The 23976-nt window shown below is 43.5% G+C and overlaps 1 protein-coding gene across 8 annotated transcripts in view; it reads right to left on the reverse strand.

Annotated features, from left to right (window-relative positions):
* ERG (ETS transcription factor ERG) overlaps positions 1–23976 on the reverse strand; it is a 252130-nt gene that overhangs the window by 10970 nt on the left and 217184 nt on the right. For 5 of the 8 annotated variants that reach the window (XM_073887036.1, XM_073887035.1, XM_073887034.1 and 2 more), the window contains 3 exons: positions 8956–9159; positions 8029–8109; positions 6038–6109 (listed from right to left, as the gene is read on the reverse strand). In XM_073887036.1, the coding sequence (XP_073743137.1) occupies positions 6038–6109; positions 8029–8109; positions 8956–9159 (357 nt within the window). The remainder of the gene's footprint in view (positions 1–6037; positions 6110–8028; positions 8110–8955; positions 9160–23976) is intronic. The other 3 variants (XM_073887038.1, XM_073887037.1, XM_073887040.1) reach the window with 3 other exon arrangements.

Below are 23976 nucleotides of genomic sequence, written 5' to 3' on the forward strand. Positions count from 1 at the left end.
TTACCGGCCAGCTGCCTCTCTTGGTGACCCCTCATTTTCTCTTTATAATCTCACCCAGTTATATTAAATCGGTCTTAAATGTCCAGTTCTTTTTCTATGTAAGTATCTACTTTTTCTCTTTCTCTAAATGAATTTAGGATTTCTCTAAAAGAACTGCAGGAAATCAATCACAAGACTGAAATAATATTGCCCACTCAACATGTTAACAATGAGCCTAGGAGCTGAAGCATAGGGGCACCTGGGTGGTTCAGTTGGTTAAGCATCTGCCTTCAGCTCAGGTCATGATCTTGGGGTCCTGGGATCAAGCCCTGCATTGGGCTCCCTGCTCAGTGGGGAGTCTGCTTCTCGGTCTGTCCCTCACTCCGCTCCTGCTCTCTCTCTCTCTCTCTCTCTCTCTCTCTCAAATAAATGTTTTTTTTAAAAAAGAGCTGAAGCATATGCCAATGATTTCCTTGTATTTACAATGCATTATCATTTGTCTTGTAAATCTTCATTGCACTTTGCAGTACAAACTTAACTATACTTCTGCCTCCTCAACACAAGTTCTATTAACGATTATGAAGACTCTAAGTCGTTTCAAGGTTCTTCCAAAAATATACTCCAGAGCATTACCATGCATACTCTTACTAACCGTGCATACCATAAAGTGATTTCTACACAAAATCTCATTACAGATCCACTTCAAAACTATGTCTTCTTGGATTGATGGGGACTCAGTTCAATGCCATGTGTAATTCTGAGCCAAGTGAAAGCCACAGCCAGATACTTCAGCACACCTAGAAATCGCTATAAAATCTCACTCGAAGGGCAGGGCAACACAATGAGTCTGAAGCCTCTCTTTAAACAGATGATTTGACCCTGTTTTCGACTGGTAATCTGGTGGATCAATCTTCAGAAAGTTTGACTACATTGCTCAAGATGCATCTCTTCCTATTTTCGGATCCCAAAGAGAACACCACTGAAATGCAACGTGAAATTCAACCCAGAGTTGCCTTAATTTATTTGGTCTGTTTGGCTACATGCATCTCGATCAGTGTGGTCTCTGAAATCCTACCCTCTATAGCTTTGGTTGAGTAAGATAATTTTTCTTTTTAAACTCCGCTATTGCTCACCCCTCCTTCTCCACCGGCATTTTTGCAGTTTGGACCATAAGCCATTTTCCCACTCAGCTCCTCAGATTCTCACTTTTCTGGTGCTGGGATTGCACATGGGAATTAAATCTGCAGCCGCTATCAACTTACAACTGAATTTCAACTTAAGTCTCTGGGAGCCCTTTGCACGCGGATACTCATCTAGTCGCATTTTGTCTAAAAAAAAACGGCCAGCCAGAGTTTCAGTTTGGAAATTGTCTCAGAAGGAACACTGGACCAGCAAGACTAATGTAACAGCATCTAGCCGAACTCAGGAGCCAACAGGCACATCTTGACAAGGGGCTTCGGTTGACTGAATGAAAAAGCAATTCAATACTGAACTATGTTCTAGATCCTAGATCTCAAAGTGTGGTCTGCAGACCAGCAATATTAGCAACATCTGGGAGCTTGTGAGAAAGGCAGAATCTCCGTCCAGAGCTACTGAATCAGAATGTGCATTTTGACCAGATCCCAGGTGACCTGGGAACATACTGAACCGTGTTTGAGCAAGCCTGTTCTAGACAATTTCCAGTACTTATTTCTAGGCAGGAATCTGGGTTCCTACAGATAACGATCTCAGAACTACTATCTGAGCGTGTCAGTGCAAATGAATAAAAGTGTGCAAAGAGCTCTAATTTGGGTCCTTTTTACCAGAGAGAATGCTAACAGAATGAACAGCAAATGTCAGCAGGTTGGTCCACTCCCACTTTAGACATAAAAGTATTACTCATGAAATGTGACTGGAAAAAAACACCCAACTACTAAGAGAAAAATATTTTGAAACCCTTTATTCATAAATCCTTCTTAGGATGTATAACCATGTTCCATCCTCCCTTGAAAATAAGTCAGGACCTAAACAACACCAAGTCTGATTTTTAGCCAAGAATTTGAGATGTTTATATGAACGATGATTAACATGTTCATAAACATATTGCCATGGAAGATAAGTAGGCTTTTGTTTTTGTTCATGAAATCCTGGTCCAATACTTCCTTATCAGCTACCGCTCACGCGCTGTGGGCACTGAGCCTCCCTCCTGTGGGAGAGGACACTGGGCAAGACTGAATGAAGCCACACCGGGACCGGAGGCCATGGCGGGGCCCCCTCCAACCACAGCACCCCACAGCATGGCTAGCGCAGAGCAGCTGTCCTCCTGGGCTGCTTGAGAAACTCTGACTCTGTGCACATGTGCTATGTGTCCCTTACTAACAGTAGGACACAGAACTTCTACTAAGAACAGATTTTATATTTCATTTTTGGCACTCAGTTCAACACGCTCTCCATCTCTCTTGGACTGTGATCTTCGAGGTGATTAACTCATACACTTGGCAGAAGGTCCCGTGTCAGAGAAGAACTGCTTTCTGGCATCGGGTCTGCTATTTCTTCTGTAACAGGCTGTGTGTTTAGAAACCAAAATTCATAAAAGGCATTCAGGGGCAGCTTAGGGTCACCACAGAAGTGTGTTTCATGCCATGATCCAGACCAAGAAGCACGAAACTGAAAATAAGGACTTTGACTGGCGTTGGGTCCCTCCACATTAACACCTTGATTTATCTCCTGGGAGCTGGGACTGGTTCCTGTTTTTGTATGAGACTCCTCCCCCCCACTCACTCCCTTCCCTGGGCATCAGTGAATCAAGACAACATGTATATTCTATTCTCCTTCCTGCAGGGTTAAGTCCACCAAGTTTTGTATTCTGCTTTCATCAAGCTTAAAGACGAACATCCTCTAGCCCTCAGGATGTCTACCTGCCCACTTTATTTTTCAATGGACCAGAACTTAGACCACAGGCAAGCTCATCCTTGTTCTGCAGGATCTGCACCACATTTGCAAAGCTGAGCTGAAGGGCCCTGGCTGGGCTGGGGGCGGGGGGCCAGGCGGGGAGGACGAGATCTGCCTGCTGTCAGTGAACCTGAATGCGGATGCAAAGGCAGAAGGACTGAGAGCTCTTGCTTAGGACCAACCGATAAACCCCTACTCAATGGAAAGAAGTTCGGGAGGTAACCCTAATGTGATTAAGTCACTCTCCCCTATTTTCCTCCAGACCTTTCTCCAGGCTTCCAAAATCCTCTATCAAAGACATGGAAATCTGGGAACATCTTGCATTCCTTTGTCTCCCAGCTGTGCAGATTGCTGTGATGAGTCTAGCTGGGTGGGGCGGGGCCGGGGGGGGGGAGAAGCAGAGTGCCTTTTTAGCCATGAGCTGGGATATAGCTTTACATAGCACCTGACGGAGGAGAATGTGCATTAGCTGCATTGCCTCGTCACTCAATGTCACCAAGTTGTGAACTACAACGGGGGAATTGCTTAAGATTCTGAGAAATCCCTGAAGATCACCAGCTGCAAAGCGAAAGTCAAGGCTGCATTTGCTGGCTCAACCCTCCAGTCTCTTTTGAGAACATTCTAGATGTGTGTCATGATCCGTGAATTGCATGCTGATGGAGGAGGAGAGACAGGATTTCAGAATGTCCCCGTTGGCATACACCAGAGCTTTCCTATAAACTGCCTCTAGGGTGCCAGGTGGGGTAGTACATCATGAGGTCAAAAACCAGCATGCAAGTTTCGATGAGTCAGACCTGTCTCTTTCATGTCACCTGAGACCTCAAGGGGCCACGGCTCCAAAAGGCATGTGTTCAGCAAGGAAGGAGGGTACTTACAGGAGAGATGGAGAAAGAGCTTCTAGTAGTTCTAATGTGATACAACCCAAAAAACACATGAGACACCCTAAAACCATGACCATGAAAAACAGAATGCAAAATGATATGCCGATGTACTAACGCGCTATAAGAGTAGGGGAGAGACGGATCTAAATGCTAACTCAACAACGGGATCATGAAAGAGGGTATATTTTGAATCAGGAACATTTGGACAAAGCAAATAGGAGCAAGCCTGGGAAGAGAAGGGAGAGGTATGAACAAAGCAGTGAAATGTCCGTGTGTGCATTCCTTCAAGGTCACTCCCTGCCTCCACCTAAGTAGAGAAGTAACTCTCTTCTCCAAGGTCAAACCCCTGAATCTGGCTGTCAGCAAATAGTTCTGGCTTGTTCGGTCTGATTCAAAGTCTTTATAGCTCATATCCCAAATTGTGTGTATCCCCCTTCACAATCACAGTAGCAGTTATCAAAATAGGTATTTTTGATACAAACTGAGTCTCAGAAACATACTTTACTGGTATGGAGATATGGAGGTGTGATCTCTTCCAGGTCACACACAGATGACGGCCCCAAGGAAGAGCCTTATCAGAGCTATGCAAGGCGCATCTGACCTGGCCACCTGTCTTTCCTAGGGCCGAAGCACAGAGGGGTGTCCCAGACATCACCCCCCAGCTCTCCCTCTCCATACACCTGGGAGGCCATATCTTCCAAATCTGTATCCTAAAATATGAAAAAGAAGCAGTTCCAGGATTCACTGTCCCTATGTAGCAACAAGCAACCAGCTAGCTGGTCTGACCATTGGGATGTACCAATGGATTTGGCCAATGTTGTGATCTTTTGACAAAACTCCAACACTAGCTCACAATCCCTGGATTTTGCAACTCAGTCAGGGGCACCTATGAGGTAGCTTCAAATAAACAAACAAGCAAGGAAGCAAACAAGCCCTGGACCCCCATTTTAGATAGTTTTTTTTTTTAAAGTATGGATGGAATTATTTTTTACATGCTCACAAAACCTTTGTGATTTTCCTACACTTCTGTTTGTTTTCCCAAGGATTCATTTATTAGAGGTAAAGGGTGGGGTTCTTCGTGGTCTAGCTCACTCCAGACCCTGGGTCTTGTCCCCAGTTAAATGGCCTGGAAAGTCTCTCACAGGACAGAGGTAAGTAAGAACTTTGGCTAAGCCTTTCCATCATGTTCCCCAGGAGCAGGGCAGCAAACCCTTCCTCCAAGGTAAGAGAAGAGGATAATCACTGGCCTGAAGGTCCTAAGGCGGTAACAGGGTAATGTCAGAGTGGGAGCAGTTTTGAGAAGCTTCCTCATTCATGCTATTTAGCTCACTGGTCCCCAGTCTTTCTCATTGCAAAGAAACAGGGGTGCCAAGCTTAAGGCACCCCTGGACGAATTCAAAATGAGTCTTGTGTAGCCTGGACATGAGCCAGAGGTCAAAGGGTGACAACTTGTGTCTAGAAGACATGAGTCTCAGATCCATGAACGGATATGGAAAAAAACAGGTTAAATACTTAGGTGTGTCAGTCTGTCTCCGGCTCTAGGTGGCTCTACCGAAACATCAAGAACTTTGGGCAAAGCGTGTATGTGCTCCTACGAGCTGGTTGCGTTGTACCTCCGTGGCTGGCACGCAGGAGGGACTCCCTGGACATCTGTGGAATGAAGAGGCCAGCTCTCTGAAGACAGGATGCTTTCTGAAGTCTGGCTCATCCTCATGCTCCCAGAATGTAACATTGTGCTTGTCACTAATAAACCCTGGATAATATTTATTTTTTCATGAATGATATGTAAATCAATTACCTAGAGAAATCCTCAGGAAAGACATAAGGTAAGAGTCTGTTGTAAATTTTATCTACTACATGCTTCTGCCCTGAAGGACTGGCTCTTGTGACATGCTGGGAATCCGTCCCTAGCGCTGAGAGGATTCCTCGTGTAAGTTCTTCCATGACCTCAAAAGCAGACGGATTCCTTACTGCCAGGCATCCGGGGCCCATCCTTGCCCATCTGTCTTTTAAAGGAGTTCATCGAGGGGCTGGTCTGCTTTGAATTCTGCAGTCAGCGACCTTTAGTGTGATCTTTGAATGAAATGGTCTGACCGAATTTAGGCTCCCAATCCACAGAGGCAGAATGAGACCTGCTCAGGACTCCCTTCAAGACCCAGGATCCTTTCCCTCTGACTCACGTGACTTAGGTCACGGATCTCACGGGACATCCTGGGATGTCTCTCAAGGAACAGATCTTTTCGTACCTGGCCTAGTTGTAATTCTTTGCGTAGCTTCAGGATATACTGAAGTATTTGGGAATATAAAAGCTGCACCCCCTGCAGACAAAAGGAAAGACAAAACATGTGAAGGTCTGTTGTTGTGGTGGTTGATCTCAGCAACAGTGCCAAATCTACTTTGCCCTGTGACACCAAAGGGAGGCACCCCCCTCGAGCCTGCCACTCCAGACTTTGGGGAGGAAGGGACGGACAGGTACAAGGGACAGAAATCGATGCTGACTACGGAAGTGGATGGCAAACTGTCCTCTGCCCCGTTCGTGATAAAAGTGTCTTGTGTTTTGATCTTACAGTTTCTTGCTGAAGCCCATCTGTGTGTCCATCTCCCTGCCAGCAATCTCATTTTATTAAAAAAAAAAATTCTATGGTGCGATTTTCATTTTTAAATTGCATAAAAATCCATAAAACATTTAAGAGAGCCCTTGGAAAGTCGTACCAAAGAATTACAAATATGTTGCCAAAGACTATATGGATCTTATTAAAAATGACTCCACATCTCTATTCAAATGCATGTTTCCCGGTCTCTCTCTCTCAATCAACGCCCCTGTCGTTAGGAGAAAAAAATTCCCTTTCTGCAGTTCGGTCCATTTGGAATTGGTCGTCCTTTTCTTCGACTGTTCAACATTCCACAGTCACGAAAGTAAGGAAAACAGAGCTTTCTCGAAACCTTCCCCTTGCTGTTATACGTTTTTTTAAAACAACTGTGAAATTATCAGAAAATGTGTATAGCTCAAAGGTGTTTCCTAAGAGAAGGAAATTACTTTGTCTAAATTATTTGTTATTTCTGGCCACAAGGTCATTAATAGGCTGATGTGTGTAACCTACGCTGAAAAAGTGCACGACTGACTCGAAGCATTTTTTTTTCTTCCTTTACATTAAAACACAACATTCTGAAAATTGAGGACCAAGATTAAGCAGCAATTTCACTGTAACACTCAGACCTGGACTCACTCACATGACACATTTTAAAGTAAACTGGCAAATGGCTGGAACACGGTTGTGCTTCCATGTGAGGCTTCTTGGCTTATAAGCGGGTTACCCACGCCTTGCCAGAACATGAAGGTTTTTCCCCTAGCCTGGGTGGTGGCAGAGGGTCCCAGCAGGCTGATACAGTGGGGTGAGCAGCCTGTGGCCATGCTTCTATGATGGTCTCTATCAGGAGGGAGACAACGGAGGCCAGCCAGGAGCACATTCATCCGCAGAAAGCCAGCTTCTACTATGAGGGGAGGCGGGGAAGGTTAGCAGAGACGAAGGATCCTGTTAAACTCTACTAGGCTCAGGCAATACATAAAGAGAATGCAGAATCTGTGGTTCGAGACAGAATAGCAGGGATTGGGTTAGCCACTAATTTCATATCTTCCAAAATTATAACATAGCTTCCCTTTCAACAAAAGCTCACACAAAGTAACGAACGAGCATTCCTTTCTACTGCCTTTTGCCAATGTCCAAAGTCTGTGCAAGAAGACTGAAGTCAAGACAAGTCAAATGTCCTAAAACGTTTTCTAAAAGGGAAAAATAAAACTCCTGCTTGTCCTAGTACACATTCCTTTAAGAATGAAAAGGAAAAAAAAAAGGAATAATAAGGGCCCCTTTTCATCGAAGATGCTTTTACTTTCTACAGTCAGCAGCACGGTGCATATTTGGGGACTAATAGCAGCAGATTATAATCCAGCAAATGTGAGCTAAGGCTATGGCTAAAGGCTAATTCTGCACATCACCGGGGTTAAAGTCCTTTGATTGTCAAAGGGAGTGGGCAGTGCTTGGAAACCAAAGGGCGCCCCCTGCCTGTAGGCTCTGGTACCTCCTGCAAGAGCCTCCCGCGTGTGCGGAACCCCTCAATCATCCTCTCTCTGTTCTGCCTTCCTGATTCGCTGCCCATCCCGCGTGCCACCTTTAAAGCATGCAACCTGTGGGCAAGACCCTGCATTTGTCCAGTGGGCAAGGGGCAGGGCCAGCATTACCTGTGTTTCTAGCATGCATTAACCGTGGAGAGTTTTGTAAGGCTTTATCAACATCATCTGAAGTCAAATGTGGAAGAGGCGCTACAAAACAAAACAGAAGGAACATCAAAATGAAAAAAAAAAAAGAGAGAGAGAGAGAGAGAGAGAATTACCTTCCTCTAAAAAAAAAAGAAGAAAGAAGGAAGAAAAACACCTCCCCACTCCCACCCTCGTATCCTGGGCTGCTTGGAAATCTCTCCATGGCCCTGCTGCTCATTAGCGTGTTAAACCCTAGGTGGGCCCATGTTTAATTCAGGGAGTGAGTGATCGGGATGCCAGGCAAAGCGTTTACACCAGAGTTCACACTGCCCCTCTACTTCTGTCCCCTGCTAACCATGCTTGACATCTGACAAATTAAAGCATGCAGCAAACTTGGTGAATTCATGCCCCCGATCGCCAATATGCCATTCCCATTCTGTCAGGTGAAGCCACATCTCATGATCCCAAATGGAAACTTTCCTCCTTTCGTGTGCAGGTGGGATCTGGAGGGGGCTTGGTTTAGCGTTAGGGAGGATAAACCTCATAATTCCCATCTGGTAGGAGCCTTTCCATCCGTTTCTTTCTCAGTTTGGGGCACCACGGAGACTCAGTCATGTGTGACCAGATAAAGCTTTGGTTCCCTTTGCCGTGTGATCTGCTTGGTGCAGGTGACCCTGGCAGAGGCAGCTGAAGGCTAACGTGACTTTTTGGCTTCTGGGAAAAGCACTGGCTGCTTCTCATTATGTTCACCTACATCATGGCCTGGTAAACCATTGGTTCTCTCAGACCCTAAATGAGAACAGGTGAGGGCAGGAAGAAGCTGTCCACAGACTATTGTGAACGCTCTCAGCTCAGGCTAGCCAGAACCAGCACAACAGTGATCTCCACCCCAAGCGGGGACCATCTTACTCTCTCTGAGGTAGTGCAGGTGCGAGAGAAGGATGTCAGCGTTGTAGCTCGGGGTGAGCCTCTGGAAGTCGTCCTTGGTCATCTTGCACAGTTCCTTCCCGTCGATGTTCTGGAACAGCAAGACGTCGACGTCCGGAAGGCCGTATTCTTTGACTGCCCACTCCAGCCACTGCCGGACATGGTCCGTACTCCACAGTGTAGGATCTGGAAGGGAATGGAACATAATCGATCAACTCCCAAAGACACATTTCCAGGGCAGAGCCACCTCCCGGGTGGGATGCCAGCAGCGCAGCTTTCCAGAGTGACCCCTTTTCCTGCTGTCCCAGAAGAACAGCCTCCAGCCTGACTCAGTGACCTGTCAAAAGAAGGTGTCTTGGGGGAAAGACAAAAACAAAAACAAAAACAAAAACAAAACTCCAACTGACTCACACACGGAGATCATTGCCTTTAAAGGGCATTGTTCTGGAAGTCTGGGATCATTCATACCGTTGCCCTCTGGTTGCTTAGAAAATCTAAAGTTTAATGTGCGGATGATTTTTGTTTTGTTTTGTTTTGTTTTAATCATTCATTTTTTTCACTTACTTTCACTTTTATTTACTGATTTAAAAATGTTTAAAACATGGCAACTTTCTTTCCTTATTAAACTACGGGCATCTTTATATGAAAATAAAAAGTTCAAGACACAAATCAGGAAGATTTTAATTACCATCACACAAAACATGTATTTGTACATAATACTGAAAAATACTGACCACAAAATTGGAAATAAAAGTGTAGGTAAACCAAAACCCCAGCACCTCCAATGAGCAAGTATTTCTGGGAGAGAGCTGTCAGTTCCTTGCTTTTCCCTCAGAGAATTCGGTTTTGCACCTACCTGGCACCTGCAGGGTTGGGGATGGGCTGGTGCACTTTCACACCCAACAGCATGCTGGCAATGTCATCATCCTCTGCTGCTACTAATGGGAGGGGACCTGGGTGGGATCCCAGAGGGCACAGCCTTGGGGAGATGGAGCAGGCAATCCCTGATGGATATACAGCTGGGACTGTCCCAAATGGACACCCCAGGTGGAGGGATATTTAGGGCCCCCAAATACTGGCAGATGGAAGACACCCAGGCAGAGAGCAGGAGCCCAGAGTTCGAATCCTAGGGTCTCTCAACTTGCTGCAAGCCCTGGAGACTGCTTCTCCTTTCTGTATCTGTCTTACATGTAAAAGGAGAACCTTGACCTTGGTTCCCTGGACAGGCCCTTAGAGGTCGGGCATGCCGAGATGCTCTGATCATAATGAGTGAGAATCCGGTGTAGGGATAAGTCATCCTTTTGAGCCACTTTGTAGCTAATAGCTCTAGAACCTTGTTTGGTCTTACTGATGTTTCGGGCTACTCAAGTGTGGGACACGTTGGAAGAGATTTCAAGTCTACAAAAGGAAATAGCAGTTACAGTGAGAAACAGCCAGAGAGTCACACCACCAGAGTTCTCACCTCTTCCCTCCCTGCCTTCCTCCCTCCCTTCCTTTTTCCTTCGCTTTCCGTCTCCCCTCCCCCCATTTCACACACTAATGTTTCATATCTTTTTTAATTGAAAGAAATTACTTCAAATCCAATGGAAGTCACCCCTTCGCTTCCCCCTCCTGAACACTCCAGAAGCAGCCACCATCTGAACTTGATGCACACATCATCCCTATGTATATGTGAATACTGTTGCCATATCAACTATATGTACTGTTTGTGTTTTTAAACTTAACATGAATGATATCTGATTCGCTTTTGGCACCCACCATTATATTTTCAAGATGTGTCCAAGTTAATCCATTTAGGGGTATTCAATCAGGTAAGCAGCTCTTGGGCCCCCTCACATGCATGGACCCAATTTACTGACCAGTGGACATCTGAGTGTCCACCTCCCCGGGTACATGTGAAGGCATCTGCATTGGTCCACAGCCCTGGCTCTACACTGGAATCACCGGGAGAGGGGAGCATTGAACCTGGTCTCATCCCAGGAGACTCTAACTCAACTCTGTTGGAGGGCAGCTGGGGTATCAGAACTATTAAAAGTTCCCCAGTAATTCTTATGTGCAGGCAAGGTTCAAACCATCACCTCCAGGGCCTCACTGCTCAAAGTGTGGTCCTGGGATCTTGTAGCATCAACATCACTTGGGACCTACTTCAAAACACAGAATCTCAGGTGCCGCTCCAGACCTGCATTTTCATCAGATCCTCAGATGATCCATGTGCAAGCACGGGGAGATGCTGGCCTGAAGGGAGGACCTAGATGTGCAATTGTTGGGGCGTAGGGCACGTAAATGTTTAATTTTTCCGGTTAGGATGAGATTTCCACCAATTTTGTGATATTCACACTCTCAACCAGCAATCAGCGCATAGAATCTGAAAACCAGGGAGCACTCTGGTTCTGTGCCATCTGCAAAACCTGAAATGGCAGTGTTGACAGGAAGGTGTGCGCATTCCTGTGTAATCCAAACACACAGGAATGCTCTGTTAGTCCGTGAAAATGGAGTGTGTATATGGAAGGTTAACTTGTCCACCATTGAGTTCAGATGGCTCTTTGCCATTGGGTCAGGATTTGACCTTGGGGGATAAAATGGTCACAACTCCAGACTATTTTTATAAAAGATCTTCTTTCTTCTTTTTCTCATGGCCTGTCATAATTCCTCATTATACTGATACAGATCGTATTTAAGAATCCCCAATTCAAGCCCTCGTGCCCTTCGGTTTGGTGTGGAGGACAGTCATGACCTCTCAGACAGAAGATCCTCCCGTCCACCATCCTCCCCAGGTCATTTTTCTTAAATCCCACCACCAGGTATTAGCCAAACCCTTCGTAATTGTGTTTTGTTTTGTTTTATTTTTCCCTCTAACAACCTAGAAGGACTATTTTGGGGGGGGGGGCGGTGCTGGTAACCATTTCCTAGAAATCAGTTCATTCTGGGAATGCATTTTCTTCTCTTAATGGTTTAACTAGATATTCTAAAAATTATATATAAATATCTTCCCGAAAGTCACGGGCTTCATGTTAAAATGGTAAAATGACATCTTAGGAAGACAGCCAAAATAAAAGGAAGCCTGATCTCTCTGTGGTCCCTTGGTGTGCTGCTAATTGGTTTCCCTTGCTAAGCCCAGGGCTGTCATGGCTCATTCAATTTTCCTTTCAGGGACTCATGGGCGAGACCCCAGGGGCCAATTCCTCGACCGGCATTGTTCTTATTACCAACATTCTCGCTTTGGGTTGGTGAAACGGCCATTCTCCTGTACTGTTGGCATGACTATAAATCACTACCACCTTTCCAATGAACAATTCGGCAATACATTTGAAACGTCTTTAAAAAAAAATATATGTGCATCGTCTCTGAACTGAAAGTTCCACTTCTAGAAATTTACCGTAAGGAAATAATAGAGGATGTGCGCAACAATTTATTTTCAAGGATGTTCTTTGTAGTGGTGTTTATAATAGCATAACATTGGAAACACCCTAAATGTCCAACCAAAGAGAACTAGTTAAGTTGCGGCACATGTAAGGATGTTCCTGTGATACTTGGAAACTAAAATTATACTGCCGAATAGTTTGATAGGAAAAAATGCTCCAAGTGGATTAAATTGAAAAGTTTGAAAACATTATTGAAGCATAATTAAACTTTGCAAAGAAATGTAAATATATCCATGGAAAGAATTTTGGAGGGCTTGGCAGTAAGAGGTCAACGGTTGTCTCTGGGGAGAAGGTGATGGAGATTTTTAGATTTTTTTTTTCTTTTTCACTAAACTGTATTTTCTCTTTTTCTCTCCAATAAACAGAGTACTTAGGTTAAAAAATTGTTTATAAAAATACATTCTTCTCTGTTTCGAAGTCAAAACAACATCTTACAAAGGATTTCAATACATTTAGAGATATTGGGACCTATTTTGAAATATATATATTTTATATATTTTTTTAATTTTTTATTGTTATGTTAACCACCATATATTACATAATTTGTTTTGGTGTACTGTTCCATGATTCATTGTTTGTTCATAACACCCATATATATATTTTATATATTTTAATATATATATATATATATAAAGAGGGCACATGAGGTGATGAGAACTGGGTGTTATACGCAACTGATGAATTACTGAACACTACATCGGAAACTAATGATGTACTATATGTTGGCTAATTAAATAAATTATATATATATATATTTGTTACAGTGTTTTTATAAAACTTTCAAGGGTATAAAATTTTAATCTCCCTTTCTTATGCAGTTTACTAATGGGGATTGCTTCCCTTGAAAAGAATAAAGTTGGGCGCCTGGGTGGCTCAGTTGGTTAAGCGACTGCCTTCGGCTCAGGTCATGATCCTGGAGTCCCGGGATCGAGTCCCGCATCGGGCTCCCTGCTCAGCGGGGAGTCTGCTTCTCCCTCTGACCCTCTTCCCTCTCATGCTCTCTATCTCTCATTCTCTCTCTCTCAAATAAATAAATAAAATCTTTAAAAAAAAAAGAAAAGAATAAAGTTACACAAAGTTGTGTTACTTCTGTTACCTTTTTGGGACTGGATCTCCAAATCCCTGCCCTATAAGTTTACAAGCAAAGAATATGAAAAACAAACTATGGCCATATGATAGAGTAAAGAAGGACGGTCCTTTCTGACCTGTCCATGGAGTGCCATTATTCTGGACCTACTCTGGAGGTGTCATAACAGAGAACACTTTTCAAGAGACAAGCCCAATCTCCCACACATGAAGCACAGGACCCTGAGTTCGCCAGATCCCACTGTCTTCATAGGTGTCATTCTCAACCACTCCCATTCCGCCATCCTACAGCCACACACAGCTGCCTGCCATCTCCTGAACCAATGCCCCATGCCTATGCCCAAACACCACCCATTGCTTACTGGACTAGCCCCTTCTTGTCCCCTCTCCTTCGCTCACCGCCACCTTTGGGCATCTATCTTCGATGATCTTGAGAGCTAAGCACTTATAATGACCCTCTGGGGCTGCACCAATGACAGCCCCACAGTGAACCCCACCCTCCCCAGGACCTGGGCCCGGCATGGATGCTGCAGCTGTAGGTAGCGTTCTGCGGAGTAGGCATGCCATTCCACATCTTCGGTCCCCAGTGAGCAGCGCGGCTTGGGCCCTGTCACCTGACCTCATGATGGAGCCTGCTTTTCCTCTTCTAAAAACAACATGCAGAATTCAAGGACCTAAGGAAGGACTCCCATAGGAGAAGGACTGTGATTCATTTAACTCAAGTAAGAATTACTGAGTATTTACTGTAAACACAAGTACAACGGGAGATTCAGAGGGCAGCCAGAGAAGGGAGAGATGCCAAGGGAAAAGGTAGTTTTCACCAGAAGGGCTTGGCTCGAACCTGCATTAACGAAAAGCATTTGACAGAATTCGGGTGGCAAGCAGGGAGAAGCCCTTTAGTTTAGGGGAACAGCGAAAACCCAGCTTCAGACCCGCAGAGGCATGGAACACCTGAGGTGTTGAGGGAGCAGCGAGAAATGGGGTGTGGCTGGAGTAGAGGACTGGAGAGGGAGCACCCAGGTGCAGGAGGACGGAGATGAAATTTGGGGTCCCATCAAACAAAGCCTTAAGTATCTTACTAAGAAGCCTGGACTTTATGATCCAGGGATTTCAGACACTGAAAATGTCGGAGGAATCAAATTACAATCACATCAAGCAGGGCAAACTCAGTGGTAAAATAAAAGGCTTTATTGGGAGCCAAAATACCAATATTTGGGTTCCGATTCAACCACTGACTACATGTAAACGTTAACCTTTCTGGAACTTGTTTTCTTTTTCTGTGGGTAATTAAGTGAATGTTAGGGGAATAGAAAAGTAAATGAGATAACGTATGTGAAAGTACTCTGCCAACAATAACATCGCAGAGAAATAATGCATCCACACAGTGGATTTCACATCGCAAACTCTGCTGAGATGAACTGAACAATCTCCTATCGCAGGGCCAGCCTCTTCCTTTAAACAAAAAAGTCTGATTTACGCTTTATTTTGAGACGCTTTTGGAGGTGCTTCTGTCAGATGAATCATGAACTGCTGAAGATAAGTTGTTTTGTTTTCAGCCTCCAGGCCAATTGTTTGGAAAACAGCTGTGTCATCAGACCACATCTCAGGGACATCAAAATGGTAAACCCGTGGAGTCCAAGGGAAAAGGAAAAAAGAAGTCATCTGCCTCCGAAGCCTCTTATTTGTATCTTCGATTCCATGGTTAATAGCCACAAGTTTTACGAAGGCTATTTCAGTACATTGAAATGAAAAGAAAAATAATAAAAGCAAAAATGAGAGTTCAAGAGTTGCCCCGTTTAAATTACTGTTGGGGGGTGGGGGGGCAAGCGGTGCGTGGGTGGCGGGTTGAAATTATTTTTACATTTCCCTGAAACTGTTTTCTGACCTAGTAGCATTCCACTGCTGCCAGGAAAATATTAAGTAGGTATTTAAGTCAGGCAAGAGGATATTGCATTGCCGAAGATGGACTGAATCTTCACGAAACAGAATACCTCATGCAGGCAAACATCCTGTTTCAGAGACCCCCCCCCCCAAGAGGAACGAATAAAAGTCAGGTTAAGCAAGAGTCAGACTGGTGAGAATAGCAGCCCTAGTGTCATTTTTCTTGAATAATATCGTGTAAAATATTGGCTTCCAGATAGAAAAATCATCCTTGTTTCAGAAAAAAATACCGACAGAAAATGTACCTCTAGGCCATATCACAGTCCTATGGAGTCTTTGTTTATAAAACCAGGCCCTGGGCGAGTCTGCCAATCTGCTGTCCAAGACGCTCAAAAGCCTGCAAAAATAAGATTTAACATTTCGCCTCCTGGTAGGGAAAGACTTTACATTTACAAAGCAGGTTCAACAGCGAGAACTGGCCTCACTCTGGGCTTCACTCTACCATAGACTGAAATTTGAACTCAAAAAACCTATACTCAAGGCTGTTTCAGAACCTTTAAATTTCTTAATTTATAGATGAAGTTCAGTTATCATTTGGACAGCTACTGATTTCTAATTTTTTTGAATTACTGAATTAGCCAGTGAATGAGGTATATATGACACTGATTTTTCTCTTATTCTGGTGGTTCTTTTTTTGGTGGCCTACTGTCTGGTCAATTTCTGCAAATGCCCCTTGAGAGTTTAAAAAGAATGCAAAAAAATAAAAAAATAAAAAAAATAAAAATAAAAAGAATGCATATTCTCTAATTGTTAAGTGCAGGTTTCTAACAAATAATCATTGGATCAAAATTGGTAACATATACCTAATTTTTAGGTCATTGATCTATCAACTACTGAGAAAGGCAAATTAAAATCTCCCACCTAAAGTGGATTTGTCCTTTTCCCTTTACAATTCTTTACATATTTTGAGGCTATGTTATTATGCACAAGTTCATCATTGTCATATAGTTTTCATGAATGTAACCTCTTCTATTTATTATTCTATTTATTAACCCTCAATTATCTCCACTAGTGCTGTCTGCTTCCTCTTTCCACTTTTGTCAGGTTTGTTTTGATTAGAATTTGACTAGTACTTCTTATTCCATCTGTTTGCTCTCATTCTTTACAATGCTTTTGTAAACAGTGCTTAACTGACTTTCGAGTATTTTTTTAAAATCTAGTCTAGGGGCACCTGGGTGGCTCAGTTGGTTAAGCGGCTGCCTTCGGCTCAGGTTATGATCCCAGGGTCCTGGGATCGAGCCCCGCATCGGGCTCCCTGCTTGGCGGGGAGCCTGCTTCTCCCTCTCCCTCTGCCTGCCTCTCTGCCCACTTGTGCTCTCTCTGTATCTCTCTGCCAAATAAATAAATAAATAAATAAAAAATAAAAATAAAAAAATAAAATCTAGTCTATCGCACTGTCTTTAATGGCAACTTTGGCCTACTTACATGTATTGTTACTGATCTGATTTCTGCCACTTTACTGTGCTCTATTTACCTTGCTTTGTACGTTCTTTATTCCTCCTTTCGAGGTATCTTATTGAATCGATCTATTTTTCTTCATTCCCTTTTTTTTCCCTTTCTCTACTGGTTTGGCTGTTTAACATTCTAGTTCTATTTCTTTACTTGTTACTCTTTAAACAAAATCCACATTTAATCACCAAATAGATCCTTTTCCCAAAGAAAGCAACGAATTTAGAAATCTTGAGCTCTCGTCACCTGTCCTTCGTCTGGTATGATGATATAATCCAATGTTTTTATTCTACCCCGTTGTTGTGCTCCCTACTTAGGATGCTGTGGTTGATACTCTATAACCATTTCTCTTTAGATCTATTCTTATATCAACCAATTTCATTTCTCCCATTTCCTTCTTATCTCACTCCTTTCTTCTAGGATCCATTTTCTTTGTTTATTAAATCTCTTGTTATTTCCTGAAGTGAGGTCTGCTAGCAACAAACTTTGACCCTTTGTTTGAAAGTATCTTTATTTCCCCCACAATTTACAGAATGGATTAGAGTGCACTCTTAATGAAGTTTTTCATCACATTCCTCTGAAGTTTATTGCACACTGGCTTCACCAAGCTACTAAATGAGTCTGTGGTAGGAAAAAAACAAAAAAAAGTTAAGAGCCCAGAAGAGAGCTAGAATCGTGTCAGTTTCTCCGAACTAACTGAAGATTTCCTTCCACTGCCCTCAGTGTTCTGTGTCATTGTTGAGAAGTTTGCTGTCCTTCCAACTGTCATTGTTTTCAGGGAGTCTTTTTTCTTTGCTGGTTTTTAAGTACTTTGTCTTTGGTGTTCTGCGGTCTTGCCAGAATGTGATTAGTGTGGAGTTCTTCTTATTTATTTTTCTCTGTCTTATGCTTATATTTGGAAAATGGTCTTGTTCATCAATTTTGAAGTCAGATTTTATCTCTTCAAATATTTCATCTTGTCCATTCTCTTGACTCCCTCTTTTCTGGAACGTCTATTAGATCTACCCAGCACATTATCACGAGCCCTTTCCCTGCCCTTGACCTTCGTTCATACTCCATCTCTTCGTCACTGTCCTGCACCCTGAAAACAATTTCAAATCTACTTTCCTTAATTCACTCTTTGGCTTTTTCAAGTCAACTGTTTAACCCATCTATTGAGTTTCTGATACTTTTGAATCCTTTTTTGTGTTTCTAGCAGTTCTCCTGCTTCTTCTTCAAAATTATCGGTTCTTTTCCATAATGTCTTGCTCCTCTCTTTCTGGTTCTTCTATTGTGTGTTTAACCACTTTTAAATCTACTTACTTTATATTCTCAGTCCCATGCTTCAATTATCTAACATTCTTGAGGCCTTAATTATGTTGTCTGTTGTTTCTGCTGAATCTTGGTCTAGGTAGATTGTTTCTTCCTGTTTTTGTAACTTGGAGTTACAGAGTCATCTTCAGTGAATCTTTATCTGCAGGAATCCTGTAATGTTTGGATTGAAGACATGTCTCTCCAAGAAGATCTCCTATGTCCTTCTGCCAGGTGTCTGAGGTTGTCCTTAGCCCGTGACCACTTTTTGATGCTTTATTTCTCAGCCTGGGGTTGCTGTGAGAAACACAGTTAGGTGCATATGTACATAGAGAGAGATCAGGTCGAACTCCTTGCTTTGTGGAAGACCAAGACCTCATCTCCTGCCCCTTTAAGACCCAAATCTCTGTATTATGGACACTGGTATCCCACCCCCATCCATGCCAACTGCGAGAACCAGGTGACACAGGAGAGTGGAATACTCTGTTCTCACCTCCTTCCTTGCTTTGGGTCGCTAAGGAACTCACTGACTTTCTTCCCACAGCTAGGCATATAAACATGTGTCAGACTCCATGCTACATTTTCAGGTGCTCTGCAAGAGGAACACCTTGAGTTCTTTTTAAGCTCAACATTTTACTAGGACCAAGAGTCTTCTCAGCATATTTTTAACCTATTTACTTCAAAACTTTTCCATTTCCAGTGCACCTGTCAACCTCGCTCCTGCTGTGCTCTGTTTCATGCACTTATTCATTAATCGATTGCCAAAAACTTCATTGTACATATTAATCATGCAATACCCTACAAAAGAGTCAAACACTGTAAGAAAATACACCTAGCCTCAGCCTGCTTGAGATTCAATAATTTCATTAATGATTTTATTCAAAAAACACATGACTAAATTATTTTTGCTGGGCTCTAAACATACCTTTTGACATTCTGACATGCCAATCTATCTCACTGGAGGGAGTCATCCTCAACTTTGCTTGAGTGGGTTATCTAGTTTTTGGATTTTGTTTTCCTTCATTTCTTCCCTGTGTTGTGTCTCCTTGGTTATTCCACAACAACACAGCTTACGCTCATGGTGTTTTAGATGCAATGACCTGTTCCACTTTCACGTTTCTCCCTGCTTGGGTTCTCTTTCCAAGGGTTGCCATAACAGACTACCACAAGCTAAATGGCTTAAAACAACAGAAATAGGTTGTCTGAGGCTTGTGGAGGCTAGCAGTCTGAGAGCAAGGTTCAGCAGGGCCCTGACCCCTCTGGGACTCTGAGTAGAATCCTCCCCTTGCCTCCTCTCTCTTCTGGCGGCAGTGAGCCATCCTTGGTACTCTTTGGCCTACAGCTGCTCCAGTTCAGTCTCGGCCTCCGTCATTACAAGGCCTTCTCCCTGTGTGTCTTCATATCACCTTGCCTTTGTGTGTGTCTGTGTCCAAAGTTTCCCTTTTTATAAGGACACTGGTCATTTTATTAGACGCACCCTCATGAGCTCATCTTGACTTGATGCAATCTAAAAATACTCTATTTCCAAATAAGCTCATGTCTTCAGGCACTAGGAGTTAGGGCTTTAATGTACTTTTTTGTGGGGCCACAATTCAACCCACTCCATATGCATATGTCGGCAGATCTCCCTCTTGAGTCTAGGGATTTCTCCCAAATGCTTGACCTGAATATGAAAAGAAAAGCTATAATTTTGGGAGGTTTTACTATATCTTCAGCACTGTTTATGCACTTCACATGTATTTTCTTATTTCATCCATACAGTGTCATACAAAGTAGGCATTACCATCATCCATGTCTTGGTGCAGCTGCAGGCCAAAGAACACCAAAATTAAATGACTTTCCAGATCCCAGAGCTAGCAAATGGCAGATTTTGGGACCCAGGTATGGTAATCCCTGATAAATGACTCTTAACCCTAAGCTCTATGTGGCCCCCAGACTACCTTGTGGTTGGGTGTCCCATGGGTAACTTAAACGTGAAATAAACTGAACCAATTCATCTATCTTCAATTTTTTTCCATATTCATTAACATCCGTCCAGCCACTCATGCTAAATCTAAGCTATTTTCAATCCCACCCAGAAATGTAGCGGTTATGTGCTGAGTAACACAGTTGACTCTTTTGAACATCTCCTCTAGTCTTTCTTTCTTTCCTTAGTCTCCTTTGAAAAGGCCGTTTCAGAATCTCTGAACAAATTAACAAATGCATCCCACCATTCCATGCCTTGTGTTCCTCCCTGGGTAATTCTGACAGCACAGGAATGAGGATTCAGACTCCGGAGTCAGACAGAACTGGGTTTGAATCCTGGCTCTCCAAATTATTGCCTGGGACATCCTGAGCCATGATCTTGGCTTCTCTAGTTTTGGTTTCTTTACCTGTAAAGTAAGAAAAATAATACCTACACCATAGGGGGCTTATGGGATTTAAATGAGATAATATCTTTTCTACAAAGTGGATGGCCCAGGGCCTGACAACACTCAGTAGATGGTAACCGTACCATTTCTGCGTTTATGATTTCGGCCACACATATAACCCCAGGGCAGTTTCCTCAATCACTATTCAGCTTGTCATCTAGGAATATAATTCACTTTGACTTTAGGATTTAAGTTTTAGCTGGTTTGGTTGTCTGGTTGCTTGACTTGGTGCACAGAAGCAATTTAAACAGCTTATAGAAACACACTCCATGATGTAGACGTAGTGGGAGAGATCCCTGGGAGCGTTTAGCGGTAGGTGAAATGAAGACATGTCGTCTTACCAACAAGTTCTGTGGCTAGACGTGAGCACGGGCTCTGGTCTTACCTACCGGTGTGAGTGTCCCTGGGAGTGGCGCATCCCTTCCCTCTGGGGCTCCATGTTCTCATGTGTAAAGGAGGAAGTTTGTGATTGTTTTCTCTGTCAACCTGACTGGATCATAGGACGTCCAGACATTTAGTTAAACATTATTTCTGGGTGTATCTGTAAGGATGTTTCCAGAAGAAATCAGCATTTGAATTGGAAGACTGAGTAAAGCAGTCTGCCCTCCCCTGTGTGGGTGGGTGACATCAATTAACACACTAAGGACCTGAATGGAACAAAAAAGTGGAGGAAGGGAGGAAGGATTTGCTCCCTTGGCCTGGCTTTTGAGCTGCGACATCCATCTCCTGCATTTAGGTCTCTGGTTTTCATGCTTTAAGACTCAGACTGAGGGGCGCCTGGGTGGCTCAGTCGTTAAGCGTCTGCCTTCGGCTCAGGTCATGATCCCAGGGTCCTGGGATCGGGCCCCACGTCGGGCTCACTGCTCAGCGGGAAGCCTGCTTCTCCCTCTCCCACTCCCCCTGCATGTGTTCCCTCTCTCACTGTGTCTCTATCAAATAAATAAAATCTTAAAAAATAAAATAAAATAAAATAAATAAGACTCAGACTGAAATCTACACCATTGGCTCTCTTGGGCTCTCAGTTTGCAGACAGAAGATTGTAGGCTGCGGGACTTCTCAGCCTCCATAATCACATGGGCTAATTCCTCATAATAAGTAAATAAATGGGGAAGGGAGAGAGACAGAGAAAGAGACTGGTTCTGTTTCTCTGAAGAACCCTAATACCAAGTTGAACTAAGATCATCTAGAGTCTTGTACCTCCAACTCCTGTGACTCCATGATTCTTGCTAACTGAATCTGGATTACCATTAACTCAATAAATGCACATTTACTGACCTCTGCACACAGGCCACGAGCTTGCTGCTGCTTTGTCTGGCGGTTAAGAATGCGAAAGACATATTCCCCAACTTGCAATCTAATAGAATAGACAGGCTCATAAATAACTAACTCTAATACAGGTTCAAACATAATGGGTTTACCGTCTGAACTCGGTCAGTGGGTATATTCTTCTATCACTTGTTATTCATCTGCTTTCAAAGCCCAGCTTGGAGATATTTAGGAGGAATCGTGTGAAAGCCGTGTGGGCCCTCTGCTACTCCAAGAACTCAAAATCTTGACTTTACAATAAGCCAGACCAGCAAAGACTCACACTGGGCATATGCTCTCCCTCCGCATGGAGCTGTTCTCTAATGCAATTCACTCTGTTCATAAAGGATGTCACAAGAAACACGCCAGTGAAATGGAGCACTGCAATCATGTCAGAATGATGGGTCATTTCTACAGTCTCGTTGGACCCCAGAGGGAAAGTCCAGGGATCCTGCGTGTAGGATTCAGAATTGAGAAAAACATCACCTTTCCTGTGAAATGAAACTTCTTTGTGAAAACAGGGATTATGTCCCCACATGACTTTTTATTTTGGCTGCCAGGAAGCTCAAAGCCATACGATATTGTGGCCAAGCTCATGGTCAAATGTGGTCAAAATGGCTGCATTCTTCTTTCATGTGATTTTGGTTTTCCATTAATATTTTTAATTGCCTCAGGACAGATTCTTAATTTCTTTTTGATCAGTAGTTTGGTTCGTGTATTTCTCAGTAGCCTAGTACACAAGGCATCTCAAATCCTCCAGGGTACTAAATGGTATATGTGTATTTAAGTAAGTATGAGATGCATTCTAGAATATAATGTGGAACAAAATAAAGCATGGTAATAAAAGAATTGGTCAGATGTCTTATGAGAAGCAAGTAAGTTGCCAAAAGATTAAGGTTGGCTTCCTAGACAGGGGGGGTTGCCCTGAAGAAGGACTTGTGAGCAGAGAATGGAGGAAGGGCATTCCATCGGAGGGAACAGCACGGATGGAGAAACACGGTTATGGTGATGCAGAGTGTGAGGAGAGCACGTGACTGGGGGGCAGGATGTGGTAGAGAAAAATGGCGGAGCCTGCAAAGGCATTTAAGAATCGTATCATGAACAGTACCAAGGAAGCTGTTTCTTGTCATCTCGTTCCTCCGATGTTTTGAACCATTTGTCTGAATCAGTCATTTGAGCTCTTAACCCCATACTCTCCTGTCAGGAACCACTGACTTCATGTGGATGGGTCTGATCTACTTCTGACTGGCTCTGGTCACTTCCTCTGTGACGGGCCTAAGAGTAGCAAGTCCTCACTGAGCACCTCATGAGTTGAGGAGAAGGGACCTCGTATGGAGGGGCCGAGGAAGACAAAATACAGGAGTTCCAGCCATGGGTGTTTGGGGGGCAAGAATAGGGGATCTTAAATCATAGAAGAGCTTTTATTCATGGTGACTGAAACACAGTAAGTGCTCAGTGAATGAATGAATGAAGCAAACATGCGAATGTGACAACTCTTTATCTCTGAGACTTCTGATTGCCAGGAGTGCTCGTGCTCAAGGCGGATATTTAGAAAATAAAAGTAGAAATGTTTGACTGAGGAATCACTCAATTACCTCTGAAACTAATAATACACTATATGTTAATTAACTGAATTTAAATCTGAAAAAAAGTAGAAATGTTTGAAAAGTCCAATGCTTTTGCACCCATTTTAGGGAATAAAAACAGAGAAAAGGGAAAAAAAATCTTTCAGAATGACGTAAGCTGCTAAAACCCGATGTCCTGTTGCATTTTGCAACTTTTAAAAGAAAAGTGGATGAAGACTGCGCCTTCCTCTTTGTTAGCCTTGTTGGTTAGCACATCGCCAAATGCATTGTCAATATGGAAAAAGCTACAGGGACTGCCAGAGCTACAGCTGGTACCCAGAGGGACAGCATCCCCGATGGCAGATGCTTCATGAGAGGTCTTGAAACTGAGGTGCTTTGGAATACCAGCTCCACGGTGCAGTGGGGATTCATTTGTTTCTCAACGGTGATCTATGTTCACAGACTTGGCGAGGCAGACGTGGGAACACATGGAAGTCAGATGCCTACATTGTGCCCGAGTCGTCTTTGCTGTTG

This window comes from Callorhinus ursinus, unplaced genomic scaffold (assembly GCF_003265705.2).
Source record: "Callorhinus ursinus isolate GAN/ISIS: 27379988/994484 unplaced genomic scaffold, GSC_fseal_2.0 scaffold75, whole genome shotgun sequence".
Classification (NCBI taxonomy): Eukaryota; Metazoa; Chordata; class Mammalia; order Carnivora; family Otariidae; genus Callorhinus; species Callorhinus ursinus.